The sequence below is a fragment of the Manacus vitellinus genome, unplaced genomic scaffold (assembly GCF_001715985.3).
Source record: "Manacus vitellinus isolate BGI_N305 unplaced genomic scaffold, ASM171598v3 scaffold_8_pilon, whole genome shotgun sequence".
In the NCBI taxonomy this organism is placed as follows: Eukaryota; Metazoa; Chordata; class Aves; order Passeriformes; family Pipridae; genus Manacus; species Manacus vitellinus.
Window position 1 is genome coordinate 23,391,612 of NW_021940864.1, and position 25,372 is coordinate 23,416,983.

At 40.2% G+C, this 25,372-nt stretch overlaps 1 protein-coding gene across 2 annotated transcripts in view; it reads right to left on the minus strand.

Moving 5' to 3' along the window:
• Positions 1 to 244: 244 nt before the first annotated feature.
• Positions 245 to 25,372, minus strand: part of EFCAB2 (EF-hand calcium binding domain 2) — a 31,319-nt gene continuing 6,191 nt past the window's right edge. Inside the window, exons 2-7 of one of the 2 annotated variants that reach the window (XM_018085047.1) lie at positions 12,517 to 12,601; positions 7,457 to 7,529; positions 3,284 to 3,375; positions 1,614 to 1,656; positions 1,450 to 1,516; positions 245 to 488 (exon numbers count right to left, since the gene is read on the minus strand). In XM_018085047.1, coding sequence (XP_017940536.1) covers positions 352 to 488; positions 1,450 to 1,516; positions 1,614 to 1,656; positions 3,284 to 3,375; positions 7,457 to 7,529; positions 12,517 to 12,601 — 497 coding nt within the window. In that variant the 3' untranslated portion in view covers positions 245 to 351. The remainder of the gene's footprint in view (positions 489 to 1,449; positions 1,517 to 1,613; positions 1,657 to 3,283; positions 3,376 to 7,456; positions 7,530 to 12,516; positions 12,602 to 25,372) is intronic. The other variant, XM_018085046.2, reaches the window with a different exon arrangement.

A 25,372-nucleotide genomic window follows, 5' to 3' on the forward strand; every position in this document is an offset into this window, starting at 1 on the left:
TCACCCACTTGTTACCTGCTTCCAGGGGTCTCATTTTCCGTTAGTTTTTCAAAAGCAATTGTAAAGTAATTTCTTGACTCCATTAACATTATTTGTCCTGTTATTTTCCAACCAAATTCCATGATTTCTTTTCCAGACCTTACACAGTATTTCTGTCAAGAGCTCTTTTTCCAGGTGTGAATATATTTTTTATACATACATATATATATATATACACAAAGAACCCAAGGAAATATAACTTCACAGATTTTATTTTAATTCTAAGCAGCAAGTCACAAGCTGAGATTTGTTATACTTTAAAATACATATTTCAACTATGTGCCAAGCTCACTCTTGCTACCAAAAGGCATCTCAAACATGAAAGGGGAAGATCTTAGTTTCATCTACTACCAACTTTGAAAGGTAGTCTCTGTAGTGAAGAGTATCTGTTTCTGGATCTAGAGCAATGGAGAGCATTTCCTCCATTTCTTCCTCAGTAAAGGGCTCACCTGAAAGACAGCAGAGAATAACACTTTGTTTTGGTAAGTATTCTTTCCAGGATTGGCAAATTATACTGCTTTTCCCTTGAAAGAATCTCCTTTTGGTTCTCACATAGAGAAGAAAAGGAGGAAAACTAAGGATCTGATTCCTTCACTTTTGCCAGTGTAAGTCCTGCACACCAAGTGAGCCAGTCTAAGGAAAAGGAGGCAAAGGATCTGGATCTTCTGATCTTCTAGTTCACAGACTCCAGAACACCCTGTTCCTCTCTGCCACAGGGATTTTGAAACAACCATTTTTGTCAGAAGGAATTTTTCTAATGTGTATATTATTATTATCTGTCATTTGGCTATCCTTGCACTTGTATTTACATCATGAAAGACTTCCGGTTTTTCTCTTGTAGGGGCTTCTGGCCCACATCATCCCTCTCTGAGAACTAGGTTACCATCTGAGGTTTTGTACTTGAGGCAGGCATGCATGAGTCAGCCATGCAAGAAAAGCAGGCTCTTCACGGGATATTGAGGATTACAGGATGTACAACTTAAATCTTGCCCTTGAATCTCTTGGTTTGTGTACGGCTCTAGAATTAAGATCAAGATAATGGAGGAATGAATGAGCACTGAAACTACCTGAAACATCTGGAAATCTAAGCTACAATTTTACAGGAGGACAGAAAAAGAGTCGCATCCTTAGTAAGCACAGAGATGTGCACAAAATCATAACATATCCAGGTATGATTGAATTAATCATCATCATCATATCTATCTTATAATGTCTGTAAGCAGGCAGATAAATGTTTTTCCCTGCATTATTCACCAGTGAAATGTCCTAGTCTGCAGCCACTCATCACATTAACAGTATTGTTTGAAGACAAAAACCGCAGATTTTGGCACACAGACTAAGGACCTCAAGGTGCCATATATAATTGTAATGCTTTTTACTTAAATACTGATATTACAGAAGTCATGTTACCTTCTTCAGTCAAATATTTGACCAGGTCCTCTTTAGTAATATATCCACATTTATTCTCATCCAAAGCCTTTAAAGAAAAATAATAAAACTTGTTTTAACCATATTGTATCAAGAAGCAGCAACTTCTTCCAAACAATTAGGTACTTGAATATTTAGTTACAGACCTCAAATGCATGTAGAAGAACATCTTCTCGAATAGGCCAGTAGCTGAAACCATTGAATCAGAAAAGTTAAGTTACTGTTTGCCAGTGTTCTGAAAGAACAAAACATGAGGAAAAGGAAAACTTCCTTTCTATGACAACTTATTAAGTTTTTCTATCAAACATTTAATTGGAGCCTGACTTTTTGGAACTGTCCATGTATTTAACTCTTTTGTCTTTTGTTGTACTACTGTTTAACTTCCCTTGTGCTGAGGAGCCAGATGAATGGCTTCTGCATGTCTGGGCTGGCTGAGTGGGTTAGCAGGAGTCAGTAACAGCTGAATCACTCACACAGCCAATGCACTGCACAGAAGATGGCCAAACCAAGAAAACAAAGTTTTGTCCAGTTACACTGGTAGCTAGGCAACAGATCACCTGTGGGACTTGGGCAGTCTAATGAGCTGATGATGAGCAAAGGAGGCTGGTAGCTTTAAAAGAAAAAGTCTGTCACTAACAATTTCAGAGAGATGGGAGAACTGGGCACATGCGTGCATGCATATGCGTGCTTGATTTCAGAGATGGAAAAGAAGCTCTGTGTAGCAAAGGAGAGCTTCCGTATCCCAACAGACTTTCACCAACCCCCCAGAATACTAAATAGAAGGAGCTGAATCCAGGGAGATTCTAAGTGCTTGATTGCTTTGCCCAGACCCGTCTCAGTCTTTTACTATCTAAAAATCAAATGTTCTAAGTAGTAGTCTTGGTTTTTATGATCCAAATCTCATGTACCCTTGGACAAGTGAACCATGGACAGAGTGCCCCAAAAGATAAAGTGGGTCTTGATAAGCCTGAAATAGCCTGGGGAAAGCATGTAGGGTTTTGTGGTTTTTTGTGGAGAGGTTGTGGAGGAGGAGAAGAGAGCCCAGAGCAGCAAGGCATCACTGTGTGAAAGGCTGAACATCAGTGTGGATATTTCATGTCTAGAACACCCTCCTACCAAAGGCTCTCTGTGTGCAAAATAACTTCTCGGTATTGGACAAGACAGAGTTTTTCAAAAGCCTTGACTACCATCTGTAAAAGGAAATTAATCTTGCTGTAAGTAATCTTGCTTTAGCGCAAATGTCAAAATAGCACAAGTTCCTGTGTACATGCAAAGACTTCCATGCACCTTAGTATAATGAACAGTGGTTTTGTTTGAGACTTTTAGATCAGCAGTCTTTTAGAGTGCTAGTTGTATACATTCAGCTGTACCTGGCTGTCACTTTGAGACATGAATATGAAGCTGGTTTACACAACTTATTTAAAATACACTGTAACAGACTGTGCTTCTCAGTAACTGTGACCCATATGTTCAGAGAAAGTAATAGTTATGACCTTAATTTGCATATGAAACATTTTAGAGATACACAAAACATGTTGAATAGCAAGTTAATTCTGATTCCCATTGAAAACACAAAAGCTACATGTTATCACAGTTCATGATTATAAACTGGTATTATTTATATCATCAGTAAAACACAATTTTATGTAGACAAAGTAATTTTGAAACAATATCTAGCTAATGTAAACTGATCTTAAATGACAAATAAAATCTGTACTTCTTCCAGTTATATAAAATTTCTGCAGATATATTTATTCAGAATCAACCCTGTCAATATGGAATAAAGTACAGATACATAAAATTCACTTTCCATTACCTTCTGTCAAGTAGTACTTTTGTCATCACTGGAAGAAATTTTTCCATATGAATGAATCTGGTTGCTTCTTCATCTGCTTCTTCTTCTACTAACTAAAAACAAAACTTAAGTATCGCCGTGTATATGGCTCATTAGCAAACTGATACAGAAAAACAGATAACTGGGGTAGTCCTTGCATTAAAACTACAGAGTTAGACTTTGAATATTTATATCAAGTCTTTAATATCACAGGGCACCATAACATCTGAGTGAAATGCTTGTGATCAAACAGAAGGAAATTCGAGGAAGAAATAATATCCCAGGGAAAACACAGGCCCGCTATTATAGACACTTCCAACAACTCAAGATTGCCCTCTTGTGCTTCAAAACCATTCTTGCAAAGTAACCAGACACCATGTAACTGATCTTATCTTCCACAATAACTCAGCAGAGTTTTAAACGTTCAGACTGAATTCATACCAGTAAAGTCTATCAGGATCTGGAACATTCCCAAGCAGTGTAATGTGACCACCCATTACAGCAAACCATGAGTACATTCCCTGGCATGACTTTGGCCTGTGCCTCCCAATATTCCCCTCAGCAGATCCTGGCTGGGACCTTAAGGGCTTTTCCCCGGAAGGATACTTTGTGCAGCCACTCTGCATAAAAGATTTACCGGGGTAGACACAAGCTACTCTGTGCCAGCTGACTTCAACACCCAAGGATGTTTCTGGTCATATTTAATGGGCTAGCTTGGACATAGCCCCAGTCTAGTACACCTCAAGGATGGAATTTGTTGCCTCTACATATTTCATAGCCAAAGAGAGTCATCAGGACCAGAGAGCCAGGCAGACTGAGTCAGGGCAGTCCAAAAGAGTCATAAGGCAGCCCATAAAATGCTATACACAGAAAATCTTCCTTTTGCCTCTCAAACAAATTAACAGATTAATCCCAAAACATCAGGGACTTCTAGCAGCATTCTCACTGCATTCCTATACTTCCACAAGAGATAAGAAACATGGTAAAAACCGCTCCCTGTCATCAGGGTGCATCCCTTTCCTGGAAATTTCAAGTTTTTCCCTCACAAGGAGCCCTGTTAATGGAGCTAGCCTGTTCCTGTCTGTGTTGAAACTGGATGCATGCCTTGAGGTCTCACATGGCAGCAGCCAACACCTTGCTAGGCTCTCCGAGACACAGCTCGGATCGAAGGAAAGCTCAAATAGGCACTGATTTGAAATCTTCTAACTGAGCCAGGAAACAGTATGGAATCTTCCTCCAGGGAGCTAGATCGGAGCTGGGGTGGTTCCTGATATATCCATTTGCTTAAATGGAGAGCTGCAACTGCTGCTGAATGCTCTTCTACAGTGTTTTTGAAGGGGCTTGGGCACTAAGAGAAGACAGCCGTCACCTCTTGCTTTAGAGTGGAAATTGGCTTGTAAAAACACATTTTCTCTTCTGTTTGGTGAGCCTAGTGAAGGGATCTTTAGCGAGGAAATGAAGCTGTTCGTGCTATATCAAATGGTACCTTTTACCATTACAGAATCATGTGTATTACTGCTTGCTTGATTGAAAAGATGTAAAAAATACCTAGCAAAACCTAGTCCTGGGAGGTGATCAGCAACCTCACTTTCCTCTGAGGATGAAAGAAACAGCTTCCCTTTCGGAGGCTCTACAGGCCCAGAAACATCCTGAACAGTTAAAATTAATCCTATTTCTAACAATGGATTTATAAGTGGATAAATTGAATATATTAACTTTGCCTAAATTATTAAGTATTGGGATTTGCAAGTATATGTATCCTCTTACTCTTTCTCATGCTCACTCCTGTTCTACACCTCATTCCTCATTATTGTTTTCCTTTTTTCTGTAATTTCTCCTTTTTTCACAATAACAGTATTTGCATGTTCACTGTGAGTTTTGCTCTATTTCTTTCCTTTGGGCTCATCCATAGCTCCCATAACAATTGTATTGTAGCACCCATTATGTTTTGTATCTCTACTCTCACACCCATACTATTTCTGTCCACACAACACTGGGGGACTTGAGTCACAAAGAAACAGGCAGAGCAGTGTACTGAACTCCAGACATTGAAATGATCCTTAGATTAGCTTTTACCATCTCTAGGCTTATCATTTAATCTTAAAATTGTAAGTAGGCCTAAGGATATGATGTTAAGTATAACACTGAGTATAAGGCAATATAGGAGACAGTAATGATAATTTGTAGAGATAATTATATGAACGATGATTTTACAGATATGAATAATCTGATGGCAGCATACACTTGTTTAACTACAATAAGGCTAATAGGAAGATCAGATGACTGAGAGGCACAAGTAGTGAGAAAGAGCAACAAATCACCATTTACAATGGGCAACAATACTGGGGAAATAGCTTAGTTACAAACCAGCTAACAGACACAATTTTTACTTTATCTAGATTAAGATGAAATGGTATTACCATAGTCAATTATAATGGTATCTTATATAAACTAAGAGGTATTTGTGATTATCATAATATATGAAGGATTCTACAAGAAGACAGTGTTCTTCTAGTACTAAACCTATGCCAAGATTTCACTTAGAGGCACTGTTCTTTGCTATTTGATTTCCAGTTCAGTGTTCTTTAAGGTTAACCATTACTCTTGAATATACTCTTTATTTTTGCAGTATTTGTACTTTAATATCCTTATAATCAACATTTGCATACAGGTTACAGTGTTATATCTCAAGAATCATCTGCCTTGTGGGTGCATTGCTTTGTACCTTGTTATGTATTACTTATCTCAAATTTCAGTACTGTTCAAAATGGGTAAAAAACCAATGTCCAATCTCTTTGGAAGGCCTTAAACTCTCCTGATTCTCCTGAAATTGAAGTGGGTTGTCAAAGTATCCCCTTCCTTTTCACAATTCTATATCTTGAGTCAGTTGTACTGTTCATTTGCTGTAAAGAAAAGTTACTGTGGGACACTAAAAATATAATCTACATTAAGCACAATAATTTCCACTTTGCCTTGTTTGTCAGTGGAAGCTGGGACTATCTGGTACTGAGAGTACAGATCCAGAGCAGACAGATTGCAGTATCATGTTAAAAGAGCTTTCTCCTCTGATGGTTCTTTGCACTTCCTCATCTGAAGCAGCTGTGTCATTTTCACAAGACTTAGCACAAGATTTGTCACACTAAATTCTGATCTACAGGAGACCAGACAAGCCTACAGAGGAGAGACTACTACTGCAACCATCCAAATTTTTGTTGCTGCAGGAAGAAAACAGTAAGAGAGATCAATTCTCAGTATACTGAGCTACACATGAAAAGGAGAAAAATCCTTACCCCACCTCTCAGCTCCAGCATCATCCACTCCTTAAGGCAGCCCATTTACAAAAAGAATGTGGAGACTTTTTCCCACTTTTTCATCCCATCTATTAGCCATACCCTGCCAATGCACCAGCACATCATCCTTTCTATTACAAGCATGCGGTAAGGAGACAAAAATTAGTATAGGAAAAGATTGTGGAGAAATGTCATTGAATTTCCTTACCACTGCATATCAGTGAGAGAATGGGAGGACCACTAGGTCTTGTGGAGTTTTATGTCCTGAAGCCTGATTTACAGGCTTAAGTAATCAAGGTTACTTACGTATAACTGAGAAATCTCAAGACTGGGAGACACCTCATGAAGGACAGAAAGTAGAAAGGTCTGGCTATAAGACAGCAGTAACCCAGTGAAAAAAAATGGCCCACCTTCCCTCTGTGTATTTTTGTAATTTAACATCTTCTCAAGAACTAATTTTTATTACCTAATCATGCACCGTGTGTCCACTGCATGTCCTGAAGAGTGAGATGGTTAGTGTTTAGAGATCCTAATCTGACCGAGGTTTAGGACATTCTTTTTCATCAGTCAAAACCAATTTTTGTCCATTTTCTATAAATGCTCCTTCACCTTAGCACAGTGTCACAGTGATCCTCTGGGGTAATAGAGAGTCAAAGACTACTCATTTTAACCCATCAGCATTGTTACTTCATCAACCTAAAGGTTTGCTTCAGGGCAACCTGAGAGATTGCCTGTCTGATTGAAACACTTCCATGACACTTCCAACATCTGGGAAAAGAACTTGAGTTTCCCACTCAGCAAGGCAGAAGGACCAAACTTGTGCAAGTTTAAGACTGAAAAAAATACAAAAGATCTAACCATTTACCTTTGCAAGCAGTTCACGTAGTTCTGCCTCACTTGGGAAGCAACCCAGTGACCTGACAATGCAACCAATATCTCTGAAAGAAAGAACATCTTTGTCAATAAGTCTGCAATACAAGAGTGTCTGTGGAGAATCCAGTTAAGAGTTTGCATGTAGGAATATGCACGTACAAGCCCAAAAGTATGCACAAGAATATGCATGTGGAATTTCAAGATGATGTTTCAGTAACCAGTGTCTATTTTTACAGACATTAAATACTCTGGAGCTCTTTGAAAGAGTGCAATTGTTCTTGTGACTTTCCCAAAAAATTCTTTACCACTGTGTTGCAGTGTACTGTGTGAAAGTTAATTTTCAACTACTGTTCTCTAATTGTTAAGCTTTATTTCAGTAAAGTCTACATTTATATAGTTAACAAATCACTTGGAAACACGCTGAGATGAAAGGTAACAAATAAAATACATGTGTACATTAAATGCTATAAAGATACAAATTCTAACTGCATTAAAGAACAATTACAAAAAGTCAGGAAGGAGACAGCCCTGCTATGTCCCTACTGTGCTCTGAAACAGTCAAACAGAACAACAAAGTGGCTTATCCCCACTCTGTTTATGCTGCAAATATATTCATAGCTTGCATCTACTGCTGAACCTGGTGCAGCTGTTCTGAGGCTCTAAAAAAATTCTGAACAAACTGGCAATGCCTCAAAATAATTTAAGATGAAAAACATCACAGATTAGAAACAAAAGTACTGTAAAGCTGTAAAAAAGCTTTAGTGAGATTCACAGTACGATTAAAAACAGAATAACAGAAGCATCACTATTGCTTGTGATTTACATTCCAATTCAACAACACAGAAATTTAAGTACATTTGAATATCTATTCACAGTCCTGGTGGTTCCCATAATCCAAACCTCTGTGGTTTCTTCATCTTGACCAGTGGTGAATCCTAATCCTAATCCATTAGGTGGAAAAATCAGATTGCCTAATAAAAATGGTAGATACAAGGAGCAGTGACCTTTGTAAAATCTTACAACAGTAAGGCCCTGAATGTGGCACACCAAGTCTTTGACCTCCTCAGACAGGACCCAAGGAGTTCCCATTCTGATTGAAAACATGTGAGAAGCACTACAATAGACAGAAGAGAGGAAAAGGCTGGACAAAACTAGTTACAAAACAAAACCCAATCCCACACATCCAGTTGTTATGAAATGAGACCATCTACTCAAATGACTCGGTGAAACTCTGCCTCTGTGGATGCAAATGGCCTTTGGTGTCAGGGGGGTCAGTCATTTAGGCATAATCCTTGTCCATCCATCCTATTTCTAGTATGTATATACTGCATCTGTTGTTCTCACTCCTGCACTCCCTCACCTTTTCCACCTAAAAGATATTTCTAAGTATTCCCCGCCTCCCCTAGAGGAACACCCAACACAAATCCTGCCTCATTCCTGTCCCACACTATTTCTACTCTCACAGATGCCAGAGATGGTAAAGCTGCCATCACCCTCCCGCCTCACCTCATTCACAGCCAGCAAAACTGTGATGTGACTAAGGTAAGCCAGGCCCTAGAAGAGCCTGCAAAATCTGGCATTCCTGGTGCTGTATCTGGCAGTCTGCATGCCTGCCAACATGAGGATGTTGTCTAAAGTGACTGTGGTGAAAAAAGTCAGGTTCCATTTGGTAATAATACAGAGTTTAAAGAACCCTGACAGGAAACTGTATTTTGCTCCCAGCCACTTCCTCTCAGTTCAAAAGCTGCGATTCCTCCTGTTTAGTTTCTAGAACACAAAAACAACATCTAAAATCAAATTCATGATCATACAAGTTTTATAACACAGAAACAATAAAATTTTGGGTCATTGTTTTTGCCCTACATATAACACTTTCAATGGCAAGATTTGCAAAATCATAGAAGTCCTTGACCAACAGTATGTTGTAAGCAGCATGAAACAATATTATATTCCTCATTCTTAATTTCTTACTAATTTGAATTTGCATCAGGAGTCATGCAATGCCAATGTTAGCCCGTCAAGCCAGTGTAATTTTCTGTGTTCTTCATGGGTATCTGATATTTCAGGCAATAAAATTCATATATGTACAACAGTGGTTAAGAATTGTGCTGTGCTGCCACCTTCTGATACAAGATAATCGGTTATTAATAATCCCATTATTGTGATACAGCCCTGCAATATGAACCTAGGAATAATTAGACAATAAACTGTTGTTCATTGTCTGTAACTGTACTATGATAAAAATTAACGTGAAATTGTGCATTTACTACGTTAAACAGACTTTTGGATGTCTCCTGTCTGAACGAACACATTTTTTAAAAGTCTATTTGTATCATTTCATTGTTGTAACATTTTATCAAGCTGTATATCCATGATATAATAGAGTGAGGAATGTAGAAAACTTTACAACTATTTAGCCGAGACTGCAGATGTAAATGGCAAACAAATAAGCAATGAGTATGTGCTGATGCAGTGAGGGCTAGGGGCTCCCCAGGGCTGGGGATGGTAGTGGTGGGGGTTCTGCATAGGGGCCAGGCAGCCAGGGCCCAGCCAGGAGCAGGGCATCTGGGGGGCACTGGGGCAATTCCACTTCTGGGATCAAGTACCTCCCTGGGCATGGGCCAAGAGATGTAAGATCATTCTTCCCTAAAGAGCTCTATGGACAAGGGAACAGCAATTATACTGAGTGTAGAGATATATCCTGAAATTCCCCCTATCTAGTATAGCAGAAAAATCATTACTTCTATGAAGTACTGGCAATTTCTTAAATTTAGAGGCACTAGTAAGCATGCATTCCTAAAACCATCACATAAATATTTTGCATCTCTCTCACCTATGCTCTAGAATGTAGAAAAGATGTTTGAAACATTTAAAGATATTTTCCAATTTGGCTTCATGAAGAACGTTTAATGACAACAATTTCACCAGTTTTCACACTCCTTTGTAGTGTTTATGCTCAATAACTGGTTTATAATTAAAAGCTCTGGTGATATTCTTTTAAATGTAGTAATTGGAAATATGAAAAATTACTCCAGTAAGCTTTTATGACAACAGCTTATAGCAACCTGCTCTGTGAGACATAAACATGTAATTTATGTATTTTATAATAAATGCCATAGTTATGTCTAGGAATGCTTATATTAAAATGAAGTTTAAGTAGCATTGCCAAATATTCAAACTTTAAAAAATATCAGAATTAAGATTATTGAGGAATTTTTAAATTTGACATCCTTTAGCTCTGTATCTTGTAGCCAGTTATGCCTTGATCAGTCTAGCAGTCCATGTTTTTATCTTCCACTGAACTTCTACCCCCCTTGCTCAGACATATATTTTGTATGTTTTTCCATAATGGTGCATGCTAAAGGTATAGTGCATGCAGTTCTCCTTCCAGACTCCCACCTGTGCACTCTACTTCCTCAGTTCTGGTCATTCCATTTCAAAAAGGAGAAAGCTGAACATGAAGAAGCACAAAAAAAGAATGGCCAGAGCTATGGAATAGCATCTCCTAAGAGATTGAACACATCTGGACCCTTCAGCCTTAAATTACTGTGATGGAGGACAAATGTGACGGCCAGGTATGAAATCATTAACGAGAAAATTAACAGAGAACAAATGTTTGCTATTTATCATAGGATAGAAAAAAATAAACCAGAGGCCACTCAAATCATAATGCACCAGATGTACAAAACCAACAAGAAATACTGCATATTTGTTCAATTCCTTACATTCCTCCCCTAGGAAACTACTGATAGTTCAACTGAGGGTACTGGGCTAAATAGACTTTTAGTGCAATCAAGTATGATCATCTTTATGTTAATTTTTATATTACTGTTGTTGTTGTTATCATTATTATTATTCATAAATAAATTATAGGCAAGTTTCTCCCAAGTCTCCTAAAACCACCTCCCTGCCAAAGCAACATCCACCTCCCACATTACCCCAGAGGAAGGATGCATTTCCACTGAAGACACCTACTGAGTGCAGGTAACTCTGACACACACACTGGCAGGGACACCCCTTGATGTGCTGAAATACCCTAAAAGTGAGGAGTTTCATAAGGATCCAGGTCCTGTAGTGCCAAATGAGCTATCAGAGAGGGGATTTATTTACTAGCACTAATTGTGGCCTCAGACCTCTTGCCTAGCTGCAGCTTCCTCTTGCCCCATTGCACCACCAGTCCCAGCATTCCTCTCTCAAGCCAATTTCAACCAGTGAACAATACAAAAAATATCTATTAAACCAGCAAAGACAAACTTATCCAATCACGGCCAAAAGGACTGATTACAAAAGGGCCAATTACATTTTCTGGAAAAGCAGATGCTGGTTTAGGGAGGCAGGACCTGTGACCCCATGGAGAAGACGAACCCACGCTGGAGCAGCCTGTTCCCAAAGGACTGCAATCCATGGAAAGGGACCCATGCCAGAGCAGTTCATGAAGAATTGCACTTCGTGCGAAGGACTCACATTGAAGAAGTTCATGGAGGACTGTCTCCTGTGGGAGAAACCCCACTGCTGAAGCAGGTGAAGAGCGTGAGGGGTCCTCCCCCTGAGAAGGAAGGATTGGCAGCTACAACATGTGATGAACTGACCCCCATTCCCTGTCTCCCTGCACCACTGCGGAGGGGAGGTAGAAAATCAGGAATAAAGTTAAGCCCAGGAAGTAAAGAGGTGGGTGGAAAGCTACTTTTAAGATTTGGTTTTACTTCTCATTATTCCTATTCTGATTTGATTGGTAATAAATGAAATTGATTTCCCCAAGTCGAGTCTGTTTTTCCTGTGACAGTAATTGGTGAGTGATCCCTGCCCTTATCTTGACCCACAAGCCATTTGTTATATTTTCTATCCCATGTCCCACTGAGGAGAGGAGTGATGGAGTGGCTTTGGTGGGCACCTAGTGTCCAGCCAAGGTCAACCCACCACAGACATACTTGACCAAACAGGGCCAAAAGGACTATTTCAATGACATTTTCTGGTAAAGCAGATGCCGGCTTAGGGAGTTATTTATCTCTATATTTGATCCTGCAATATTTCTTTGTGAATATATTTACAAACCTGGCATCCACAGTTTTATTGCTTTCCCGGTCAAACACCTCAAAAGCTTCTCTAATCCTTTTCTCAATTTCAGCTACTCTGCCATCTGCAAAGAGAAATATAAGAAAAAGAAAGATTCACTGTGCTGTTGCAACTGATTTATTTCCAATTTGAGACTTGCAACAGCAGAAGCACCAAAACTGATAAAGGGGCAGACAGGAAAGCAGAAGTTATTCTGAAAAAAAAAACCACTGTAAATGCAGAATCTCTCATTTTGTATTAGTAATATGGCCTTGCTGTGGCTCTGCAGCCATATCAAGTCTGGTGAAAATGGTGTGCCTGAACTGCATGATCAGAAGGCTGCCTAGGTGTGGACCCTGCCCAGAGTGTGCCACAGCTCCCTCTGGACCACAAGTCTGAGCCCCTGCTGGATGCCATGGTGTCAGTGGAAGGAGAAAGGCAAACATGGGCCCAGGCTTGCCCTGAGACAGGGCTGAGTCACTTCATCCAGGTTCCTGCATCCAGGGAAACATAAGTGCTCTTATGTCCACTGAGTTAGTCATAATGCATGAAAAGCTGAGAACCAGGGATAAAGAGATGGCTAAGATACGTGCACAGTGAATACGGCTCATGGTAAATAATTTATTGTAACAGTTTGGAAAAGAAGACAATCTCAGCAAAGGGGAAGGAGTAATTTGCTGCATTTCCTTTTCATATCTCAATCTCAAGGAACAGGGGAAGAAGAACCACAAGTTATCACAGATATATCTTGTATAAGCCAGAAATTGCATTTTTGGGGCAAAGTACCAGGAAATAAATTCTGAAGAAATAATGTAAAGAGAGGAAAGGGTCTATCTCAAAAGAAAAACTCCTTGGCAAGAAAACCGGGGTATATAAGGAGTGAACTGGTTAGCCATTTATGAATATTTGACTCCAAGTGAGAGAATATGGGAAGCAAAGTCACATGGAGCTGAACTTTTGGTTCCTGTGGCTAAATACACCCCCAAACTCCAAGTGGCAAACCAGCTCATGAGGCAGCATTTTTTGAGCTAGCCCCCCAGCCTCCACAGTAATGCCACAAGGAAAATCTGTGTGACAGCCAGAATTAGACTGGTATGAGGGACACTTGTTTTCTCGTTTTCATACTTCTCTTCTGTATCATCAACATAATAAGTAAAACACAGCTCTCCTCTAGTAGACAATTTATTTTCTTCTTTAGCTGATGTGGTGTTAAGGTCTGTTGAGCAGCTCTGACCAACATTAAGCCACTGGACCTTTTTTCTACAGACATAAAAAATTCATACCTAGTTTTCTACAATCCCAATAGTAGGGAATCCTTGGGGCTATAGTGTGCAATCAATTTTTTCATTTGATTTCTTGCCCTCATGATAGAAATATCTTTCTGCTGGCAAAGGGTGTCAGAACTGACCATAGTTGAACGAGACATTGGCTTTGTGATCTCCCTCTCTTTATCTTGACCCATGAGCTTTTTCATCATATTTTCTTCCTCTGTGCTGTTGAGGAAAGCAGAGAGAGGCTGGGTGGGTGCCTGGCAGCTTGCCAAGGTCAGCCCATCACAGGCTGCAAACAGTTCAGTACAGCAGTGGATTGAACCAGCTATAAGGAACCTCTTCTTCATGTAGAAGAGAGGTGCATCCCCTTATAAAGCTACAGCTGCCTGCTGCTTTCCATCTGTGTTTGGCACTGAACTCCCCAGAGAATACGTAAAGAGAAGAGAGGTATGAATATATCCTGTATTCGTCCCTTGGACTTTATTGCCCTGATGGAAGCATAGGCAGGTACTCGTACAATGGATTGGAGACTGGAGCTCACTGAGGAAGAGCCCTGTCCAGTCCCTGATGCAGGACAAACTGTATTCTTTTCACAGCTTGACAGTAATGCCTATGTTTTCTGTGCCTAAGTGCCAGTAAGAATGCAAACCGAATTCTTTTAAAAAACCCCACAGTTCAATCCAAGTGGACCTGATTCCTTGTAGAGAAGTCCCTAAAGACTCTCAAACTACTAAATTTTAAGGTTTTTTTCCAGTGACTTCAAAGAGTCTCAGATCTAGCCTTCAGTGTAGACTTGGAGTTTAGTTCCTGAGATCAGGCCCTTCAGCTGTATACTACGATTTGCAACAGAGAAATGCTGGAGGAAAATTTATAGCTGTATATTCTGGTCTTGATGTGTAAGCCTTCTGTAGAAATAAAAATTAGGCAAGGGAAGGCAGGGAAAGATTTTAAGTACTGGAACCATGTAAGCATCCAGCCTTTTCAAGCTTTTTTCAGGAAAACAGGGTACATTAATCTTACCTGTTTCAAGAGGCCTGACAAACAAAGGTCCTGAAATGAAATGAACTTGATGATTTAATCTAGGTACCAGATAATCTATATTTCTTCCAAGAACTCAGAGAAAGTTGTTGATTCAAGAGCCATATCCATGGAAGAAAACATAGTATACTGTATTCCTCTCAAAAACTCTTGGTGAGATGAGTAAACACCTAATAAGCTACTGCCTAAATCTCTCATCTTCCCTCTAGGAATGAAAGGCAAATATGTTCAGAATAGTTCAGGATGGCAAAGCTAGTTATCTGAAGACTTCTATGATTCACTCTAAACCTCCCTTTGGGGGGGAGAAGAAGATGGATTCCGGTTTTAGGATAAGAAAAAGATAAAGTTTTAAAATTATACCTTCAAGAAGGGCACAAGAAATCAGATATGCAGTTAACTCAGCAGATGTGATGCTTTAATGTACTGAAATTTTTCTATACAAAGAGACTCTGCACCATGGGTAGATCAATGAAAGTTACATGTTGCCCTGTGGAACAATGTTTTATCTGTTTTTCAGGACAGAAATACCTACACCTTGATTGAATAAAAGACTTCATTCACCTATTCTACTAACAAGAAAAACAATATACATATCAAAGATAAAATTATTGGACTACTTCTAATTGTTTAAATAAATAAATATTGAAACATACCATGCTACAAAGGATTCTAATACCTACAAATACTTTCCTCAAATGAGTCCTGTAGGGATGATATATTATTTCCAATTCTGTGCTGCTGAAATGCTTCAGATATTTGTCATTGTTGCCTCATTCTAACGTATCTTCCTACCACCTATGCAAAAAGAAGACAAAATGTCTTAAAATCTATTCCTCAGACACATTAACTGAAAGTGTATTCACTATCAGTTTTCTTTCCTGTACTATCCTTTGCTATTTTCCGTTTGTTTAGTGTGAACTAGATAAAGCTCTAGACACTGTCAGTTAAGTAAGAATGACAGGGATCTGGGACTCCCAAATCAATTCTTGTCGTTCTTTCAGATTGAATTGCTCCTCTTCAGCTTGTGCACACTATTGCCCAGCACTCTGAGGCCCACTTGCAGCCAGCCCTTAAGCAGCACACCTACCTCCGTTGTGACATTTCTTCCTCAAAGACTACACTTAAGTCTTTGTAGGGAACAGAAGCCATTAACTGGATGTGGCTCTGCCAGACTCTTGAGTAATGAGGATTTTAAAAGGGGATTTCTAGTTGATGCAATTTGCTAGATTCTACCATTCATTTAACTGTATGAGCTTGCTGTCTTTCCTTTTCTGGGCCAGTTGCTCTGATGGTTCAAAAAGCTAACCTTTCCTTTCACTGAAGAGAAATTATGTGCAGAAAAAAAGACTTATCATAAGAACAGGTAGCCCAACATTAAACAACCACTTAACATGCTGGGGAGCAGCATCTGTCTGCTGCTCACAGGAAAACATTTAGTCCCTGTGCCGCCTGATGAACCTATTAACCATTTACTGGAACTCTTTCGTGCTATGTAAAGAGTAAAATTAAGGGTTGATTTGTAGAAGCACCAGCAGACTTGATTTTATTACTTAGTGTTACTGCTCACACACCTGACACATTTAGTCTTTTATAAACATTAATCTAAGCATATTTTAATGAATATAGTCAATTTTATATTTAAACTCCTCTGTGTATGTGGACACCTCACTAATTACTCCATCCTCTCTTCATAGTATTATATTATGGTTACGAGGAGGTGTGAGGAAACCCCTGAGGTCTCTGCTGACAGGAACCCTTTCTCACATGGGGCTGACTTGTGGAACCAGTCAGTCTGAAAGGATAAGAGACACAACCAGGCAACTCCAACTCAGTGGCAGGTAGTTTAGAGTCATTTGCATGTTGTTGTTCCAGTTTTACTTAAAGTGCTGTTAGCAACAGCTCTTTTGTAGATCTCTCATCCACTAACTGGGGCTTATCAGCACAAAGTACAAAACCATATCAGTGGCTATATACTACAGTACCACTTCTTCTCTTTTCCACTAACCATTATTTCAACAAAAAAAGTGGCCAGTGACCTTGGTCCTGTCAGCTGAACTGGGAGTGAAATACAAAGAGTGCCATGATGTAAAAGGAACATTTTTAAGAAGATGATGGACACAGAAGGGGATGTTTCTATGCAGTCAGCCATACAAAAAATCTGAGTCTTAAAGCCTCCTGCAATCTGCACTCAACTTCAGCAAACCTTCTCTTTCTGCTCTTTTTAACCACCCTCCCCACACTGCTCTAACATTCTTCTGTAAGGCCCCTATGGCCACCCTTTTTAGGATAAAAGAGATGAACTGAAAACTAAAAGAGATTTGTCTTTGATGTTTGCAGAAAAAAAAAAACAGTAAGAGATTTCACAATTCAAACTCTGAGGTTATTAATTAGCTCTTACGAGATCTAACCAGAATTTTAAGCAAGTTCTAACTGGACTATTACCTAGGTCAAGATATTAAAGAGCTGTCACGATACTCAGCACCACCTGTACAGGTGAAATCTCAAATACTTTCAGATAAACTCATCAGTTTTATCAAGGTGTTGTGTTTCCAGAACAAAAAGGGAAAGCCAATGTTGTGTCATAACAAATTCTTGGTGATGGTATCAGTGTAAGGTGTTCCCATGCCACTGTTCTCTTTCCTAGATCCAAAGCAAAGTATACAACTCCCTAAATTTTTCTGCCACAAACACTTGCATTGCATTCATGTTAAATGTGGGGAGCTTGACTGACTTAAAAATAATTCAGAAAGCTTGCTGCACCTCAGAGAAGAAAACCTTACAGCATTTAACTAATTCTACTTTAAGGAAATTACTGAGGCAAAGGAACATGGAGAAAACCATTTGAATCTGACTTATTGGCAAGATCTTTCTGCTCTGTAGAGGAAAACGCATGCATTAGATTTTTTTCTAGTGAACTTTTTAGTTCCAGAGGAAGCTTAATGTACAGTCAGTATAATGTGCTGAACCAGCACATGCTCTTAAAATTTTGAGGTAAGACAAATATTTTTCCTTTGTTACTCTGTACCTCCTATAGCATGTATGATATTAATGTATTGGGTATCAGAAAAGAAATTAACAATATGATTAAGCTGTAAGCTTGCAGAATATGCAATGTTGTTTCTCTGTGTCTTGTGATACATAATGAAATAATTTAAGATATGTGATCATTGAAGAGTCTGCATTCTAGAAAGACAAATCAAGAATATTTTGAAGAAAAACAAGACACTTATAAAGCAGCTTAAGTCATCCAAAGAAGGGATAAACCTATTCCTGAACTGGAACACAAAGAAAACAAATTGATGCAAGTATTGATGGCACCAATGGGAAATGTGTCACCTGAGTTTAGCCACTCAGATTGAATGAAGAGATAAAACATGTAGCTTCATGAAATTTGGTAAACATCAGTTCCCAAGAAATGACCAGTCTTCACTGACAGTAGTACCTACTCCAGTTTGGGGATGTAAGCTATGGCCTGCAGGAGAGGGATAATGCTTTCTCTCCTAGATAAGAAGCATCCCATGTTAATATAATAATACTCAGGCAATCTGAATTTTAGTCTGTTGGTGTAGAAGAATAAAAAAGCTTAACTGGTTTATGTAGAGGTTACTTGCATGCATTTTCAAAGAGACAAAAATGAAATCTCAAGAACAGCAAAAGCTTTTTTGTTCATGTTTTTCAGAATTGTTGAGAACTGGCCATGTCATTGGTCCCTATTGCTTATATTTGTCACAACATACACCATGTACAGACCTGAGAGTTTGGACTGACAAGAAGCTGAACAGGAGCCAGCAGTGTGCCCAGGTGGCCAAGAAGGCCAATGGCATCCTGGCCTGTATCAGGAACAGTGTGGCCAACAGGTCCAGGGAAGTGATTCTTCCCCTGTACTCAGTGCTGGTGAGGCCACACCTGGAGTGCTGTGTCCAGTTCTGGGCCCCTCAGTTCAGGAAGGACATTGAGGTGCTGGAGCAGGTCCAGAGAAGAGCAACAAGGCTGGTGAAGGGACTCAAACACAAGTCCTGTGAGGAGAGGCTGAGGGAGCTGGGGTTGTTTAGCCTGGAGAAGGGGCTCAGGGGAGACCTCATCACTCTCTACAATTCCCTGAAAGGAGGTTGTAGCCAGGTAGGAGTCAGTCTCTTCTCCCAGGCAACCAGCAGTAGAAGAGGGCATGGTCTTAAGCTGTGCCAGAGGAAACTTAGGTTGGATATTAGGAAGAAATTTTTTACGGAGAGAGTAATCAAACACTGGGATGGGCTGCCCAAGGAGGTGGTGGATTCTCTGTCCCTGGAGGTTTTTAAGATAAGACTGGATGTGGCACTTAGTGCCATAGTATAGTAACCAAGGCAGTGTTGGATCAAGGGTTGGACTTGATGATCTCGGAGGTCCCTTCCAACCCGGCTGATTCTATGATTCTATGATTCTATGTAGTATCTAGATAAGCAAGCAAACCCCATCATCACTGTGAATCAACAAAACCAAAACCCTACACTCATCATCATCATGTATGTGAGCAACCTTGGACTAAAAGCATAACCTCACCCTACTGTTATACCTCTTTTCCTAATGGCAGTACATGTGAGAGCTGAAAAGTTACCTGGCTGTTTCCATCACAGTAACTGCCTCATGGGAAACTAATAGAGAATAAAAATAAAGGGACTATATTTAAAAATAGATACATAGAATGGAGCTTTCAGAGTGGAGCAATCAGAACAATCTTTGCACAGCCCCATGGCACCTAATGTGAATAACCATGAGAACAAAATCACCAGCAGCAAATAGAGTTTAGAAAAATCAGGTAATTAATTTGATGTCTGATAATAAAACACAGGCTGTCAGTTTCATGATGGCTGTGGAAAAGTTAACTGCAAAAGCTACTTCAAATTCTGACACAAAAATATTAAACACAATTTTTCCTTTTTATCTTCTTTACAAAAGACAGTTGTAACATGGGCAAAATATATAATAAAGTGACATAAAAAATTAAGCACTATCTTGATTCCAGCTTTGGTTGTGAAAATGATACTATTTTATAGAATTTGAGAGCATTAAAAAGTAAAAAGAATTCAGATCAACCACAATGGAAATATCTTGTTTAGTTCCATTAGAAGTTGACAAATTCATTAAAGACCTATAAAATATAATATAGCAACTGTGCATTTTAACCTCAAAGTTGAAAAATGCAATAATATACCAATTTGCAAAATATAGCTAGTTTGTGGAGGTCAGTTGGCAGTAACTACTGAAGTTACAATTTGCCAGTAACTTCACCTAATGAAACAAGATATCCTCAATATTATCCCAGGTTTTGACTGTTCAGTAGGTGTTATTTTAAATGCCATGGCATTCTAATCTGCCACAGATGCAGATGTCTCAATACATGTGGGAACAAAAACTAACAAAACTGATGCGGCAATTAGCAAACTATTTCAACTGTCAAGAAACAAAGTATAGAAACTATAGCTGCCTTGATAAGCAGTCAAGCTTCTAATTGCTGTAACACAGAACAAAATAGACCATGGAGGATGCCATGTCAAGCTGGAAAAGAAGGCATAAATAGTTAATGTCTTTCCCCACCCTCTATTTCCAAAGGTGTTTAAACCCATAGTTCACACTACCTCAAAACACAGTTCATATTAAAGTGGCATTGATTTGAAAGGGACTATCCACCACTCACAAAGTTCTTGTCCCATTCATCTCTCACAAAAAGTGCTGGAGTCATGGGCAGTCTTGACTGCTGACCTCCCTTCTGGATCAAACACAGTTCATCAATGGAAAAACATTTCTTTCCCTCATGGTACACATTCCTGTAGGTCATCAAGCCCATTTTAATGCTGTCACTTCTGGTTGCTCCTGCAAGATGCCATTATTTATCCTGGTCTGTGCTGGGCAGACAGCCCCCACACCAGTATAGAGAGATCACTCAGTAACCTCACCTGGTAACTCATACCTGTCTGCCTCGAGTCATTATGATATAACAGCTTGAAGAGATCCTATATTAAGAGCTGATGTTTGCTTGCTCTGTCCTGAGCTTGCACTGTATTTCTCAAAGCCAGGGGATGCAGATGGCAAAGTATGTCAGCATGAACCAACAGTGGAACTACAACCACTGCCTGGGCTTGCTGCAGATAAGGCATTTGCCTATGGGAATAGAGAAGGGCAAATTACAAGGAATAGCCTTGCTACCTCTACAAATTCCTTAACAGATGCTTGCTGCAACACAAAATTGTCCACATGTTGGAGGGGACCAATAAACCGTTTTTTCCTGCATCAGTTCCTATACTACAACCCTGACAGCCTCCCTGTGCCCAGGCTCCTGAAACTGAAGCATTAATCTCTCTGGTTCCACCCAATTCTTTCAGGAAGTCCCCAGAATGGAAGGTTGCAATTTATCAAAGAAATAAAAGGCATAAGGACCTCCTACACCCAAAACGCAAACCAAACTTTCTCTAAACTTACTGAAACTATTTATAGCCAAGCAGAACTTGCAAGTAAAGGCAATGTTAAATGTTAGGAGTGGCTGAGTGGGTTTGGGAACCAGCAAGAATCCTGCTAATGGGATACAGTGTTTCTTAAGGTCCCTAAAATTCCACTAAATGCTCTTCAGGGCTGGGCATGTGGAGTGTTTGCTCCTGAGGAAGAGATATGAAAGACAGACTGCAAGTCTGGTGCCACTGAAAAAAAAAAAGGCAGCAGCACATGCTGAGAATGTGGTAGGGAATACGAATCTGCCCCTCCTGTTATCTCATGGATCCCTTTTACACAGAAATGCACGAAGGCAAGGGCAACCGACACCACCTCAGCTCTGCTCGCTTTGCTGTCCCCTCTGAGATAGCACCCGTTTGCTCTGTTGAACCTTCTTTCTCAGCTTCATGCTTTTGTCATCATAATCTCCGGATCTCTTCGTGTGATGTGTGTGATTAGACTCTCTCCTACCCCAGAGGCAAGAAATTCCTTCCTTCCTCCTGCTTAAATTGTTCCTGAGGACCTTGTTGGTGAGGGCAAGCTCAGTCTACGCAGTTCTGTGACATACTGAGGCAAAACACTACAATCACATGGTTTGTTAGGGAAAAATCATTCCTTTGTAGGCAGCTTGTCTGAATGATGCAACACAGGTGCGTATCAATCCATGTCAGTGATAGCACTTCATGCATCCTAGAAGAAGCTCAACAAAATATGCTCTGATGCTTTTATGGTACACAATCTGTGGAGATATGCTATATCTGCATATATATCTAGAGATACTGAAACATCAGTCTTCATAAGCATCAGCAGAAAAGCCTGTAATCCTGGGAAATGATCAAGGAATACTGCCTGGCTGTACTGAGATAAGACTTAAATTTTCTCAAATCTGAAGCACTGCGGTTTGATGAGTGATCAATTTTTCAATTTTTTTTTTTTTTTTTTTTTTTTTTTTTTTGAGGGATGGTATGGAAGGAGTCCTTCCTACTTTCACTTCACAGAATGACTTATCACTTTTGGATTTGGTCTGCGTCCACCAAAGAGGAGAAATGGAGGTGCAGTAGCTGGCTGGTTGGTAAGACTCTGGCAGGGATTCCTGAGCTGCCTCAAGTCCAGGCAGTAGCCCATATCAGTAGCTTGCTGAGATGGGAAGTGGAAGGTCTTGAAAGTCTGCAGACTTGGCCAGGATTTGGCTACAACACTAGATACACCTGCTGATTAAGTGTTCTGGACCTAGCAGCACATCCAGGGGGAAAAAAAATCAAAAAAGAAAACTGTAATTTGGCTAATTCCATTTAAAATTCTGACACGTTTTCTAGTGAGTAATTTGTAAGCCATGCTACAGCATTCCTTTTACATCTGTAAGGAAAACAGTCCAGTGGAGGTCATCATCCACTACTTCATTGGTGGTAATAGGCAGAAAATCTTCCATCAGAAAATAGCAAAGCAAGTTGGATTTCCACATAGGCAACAGCACAAGTACGTTTTCTGCTCTCCGTTTTGACCAGCCAGGATGGCTGGGCAGGAAGATTACTACAATTACTACCTTTAAGTAGCAGGGAAGTGTGCAAGCAAATACCTGGCACCCAGCCCTCCTCCTGCTCCAACTTACTATTGCTCTGCTGCTGCTCCACCTTGTCACAGCCCTGAGCTCCTCCTGTCATCTCCCACGGTCCCTTGGCCGTTGGGGGCCAGTGCCCAGTGACAAGCACCTTGATGCTGCAGTGTGACTTCATAGCTCAGGCTGGCACCTTTCCCTATAGCTGCAGCTTACAGATTTTTATCACCATGAGTACAAAGTCTTTCTGAGCTCTGAAACACTCAATAGTGAGAGCTAATGCCCTGACCTGATCTTCTTAAGCACCTTACTCCTTGTGCCTTGACACACTGTCACCCCACCCCCATTTTAAACAGTGCAGGGTTATGCAGTGAACAGTACCATACATCTCATTGCCTATACCCTCTGGAGAATACATAACACCGGGAAACACAAGGAATGCATATGGGGTTTGCCCTGCATATGCTCAAACCTCAGATAAAAAGTAGGGATAATCTTTTAGAGCTTGAAAGAATATGGAGTCACTGCTACTTCCAGCAGAAACGCTTGCCAGTCCTCCTGAGCATCTTTCAAAATACAACAGCATCTATGCTGACCATGGGGGTTTCTCTCTTCCCAGCATTCACAGGAGTCTGTTAGCCCACACTTTCTGCATTTGTTGTTGTAGAATCTTTGAAGAAGAGCCAGTTTCTTCTTTTCTGTCTCTCATATTTGGTCAAGTGTTGAAATGTATTTTTTTTCCCTGAAATCCATTTTTCCTTTTTGCATTTCTTGGAGGGAAGTGTTGGATGAGACGGGCCTTAAGACCCTGGGATAGGAAAGTTACAATAGTATTACAGGACAGAGAAAGCCATTGAGTCCTGGATCACAACAGTGCACATTATCATTTGATAAGATGTCAAACATTTTATGTCAGGAGTAGCTGTAACATTTTTAGAGCAATAATTGGGGCATAGCAGGAAATGTCCAACTGCAGCTCTCGGGATTTGGCCCTACCTGTCTTCCCAAGTAGCTGGCCATAGCTCATGCTGCTTTAGTTCCACAGGCCTCACAACTGTTGTAGATTATTATTTTGGAAGCAGCATGCAATAAGGACTCTCAGGAAGAATCCAAATTGAACCTAACTGGTCTCAATTATGACCTGAATTTCAGTCAGACAAGCACATCATCATTTTGCAGCTACTCCACTGGTGACTGAGATTGACTTCACAAAACCTGGAGCTTCATTAGCCAAAGCAGCAAGGTCTGACTAATATCCCTCACCTAATCATTTGCACAGGTCCAGCTCTAACAACAAAGCTCTCCTTCTGCTAGCTGGTGACCAGAGACAAGTTGCCAAATATTTGCCATCACATGCAACTGACACTGAGGGCAGTGAAACAACATGGTCTACGCTAACTTACAGAATGAGGGGGGAAATCCTTTCCTTTTGATACAAAGGTCTTCTCTTCTGATCAGATGATGTGGAGACGTGCCTCCAGTCATCCAAAGAAAAGAAAGCAAGAAGTCAGATTTATGCACAGATCTGGATTGCTTCCTGTATGCCTGTGATTCACAGGTAATATACATTTAAATATCTTATACCTCTCTTGAGGAAAGTCAGGATGTTATCCTTCCTTCAGAGAAGTTAAAGAAATGCCAGCACTTGATGTTTTTTAGCCTGCAGAAAATAATTATGATACCTTTTTTAAAGTCAATGCAGTGTCCCTTTTCATAAGGTAGAGAAAAACTCTAAATAAATCTCCATCAGGGATGTCTTGTACATCCCTGAAATCCCAACTCTGGCAGTGGCATCAGCCAGCACCCCTGTGGCAGCTCAGAGCTGGCAAAAACAGTCATCTACACTGTTGCAATTTGTTCTATATCTTTCTTTCTTCTCAGCCACACCTGAGATATAATGAAAGAGCTATGTCTAGCCCATACTTATATTCTCTTTCATCACCACCAGCAAACTGCCCTGCAAGGATATGTAGCTCTCCTGGTGATGCCAAGTCTCGCTATATCTCCAGCTGCTGCTGAAAATGAAAAGCTTACATAGGCTGTAACACTGGCAGAACACAACCCCTGCTGCCGTGCTGTGTGGTCACAGAAGGCATTTGTCTCCATTTCTCCTGGACTCTCCACAGTGTTGGCCCCAGAAGCAGATGGGAGATTCACAAAGGACAACTCTGACACCCACAGCCTACTACACCTATGCACCACCCCACGCTCCACCAAAATGCATCAATGCACATGCTGCTGTGGCCCCTCAACAGCAGCTCACTCTGCCAAGGACATGGGACAGCCCCAACAGGGCACCCTGTCACTTGTCACTGACAAGGGACACCTGATTGCACTTGGCAGCAGCAAACATCTCGTAAACTGAATATGCCTACTGAACTGAATTGAATATGCCTCTGCACATGGACTGCTCAAGTGGTCTGCAACCAGGGACCAGAATCAACTGGATACTAGTGCTCTGAGAACTAATGTATTTTAAACATAAGCTATTATGAAGTTTATCTGCAGTACCACAGTACCGCTGCTAGAATAC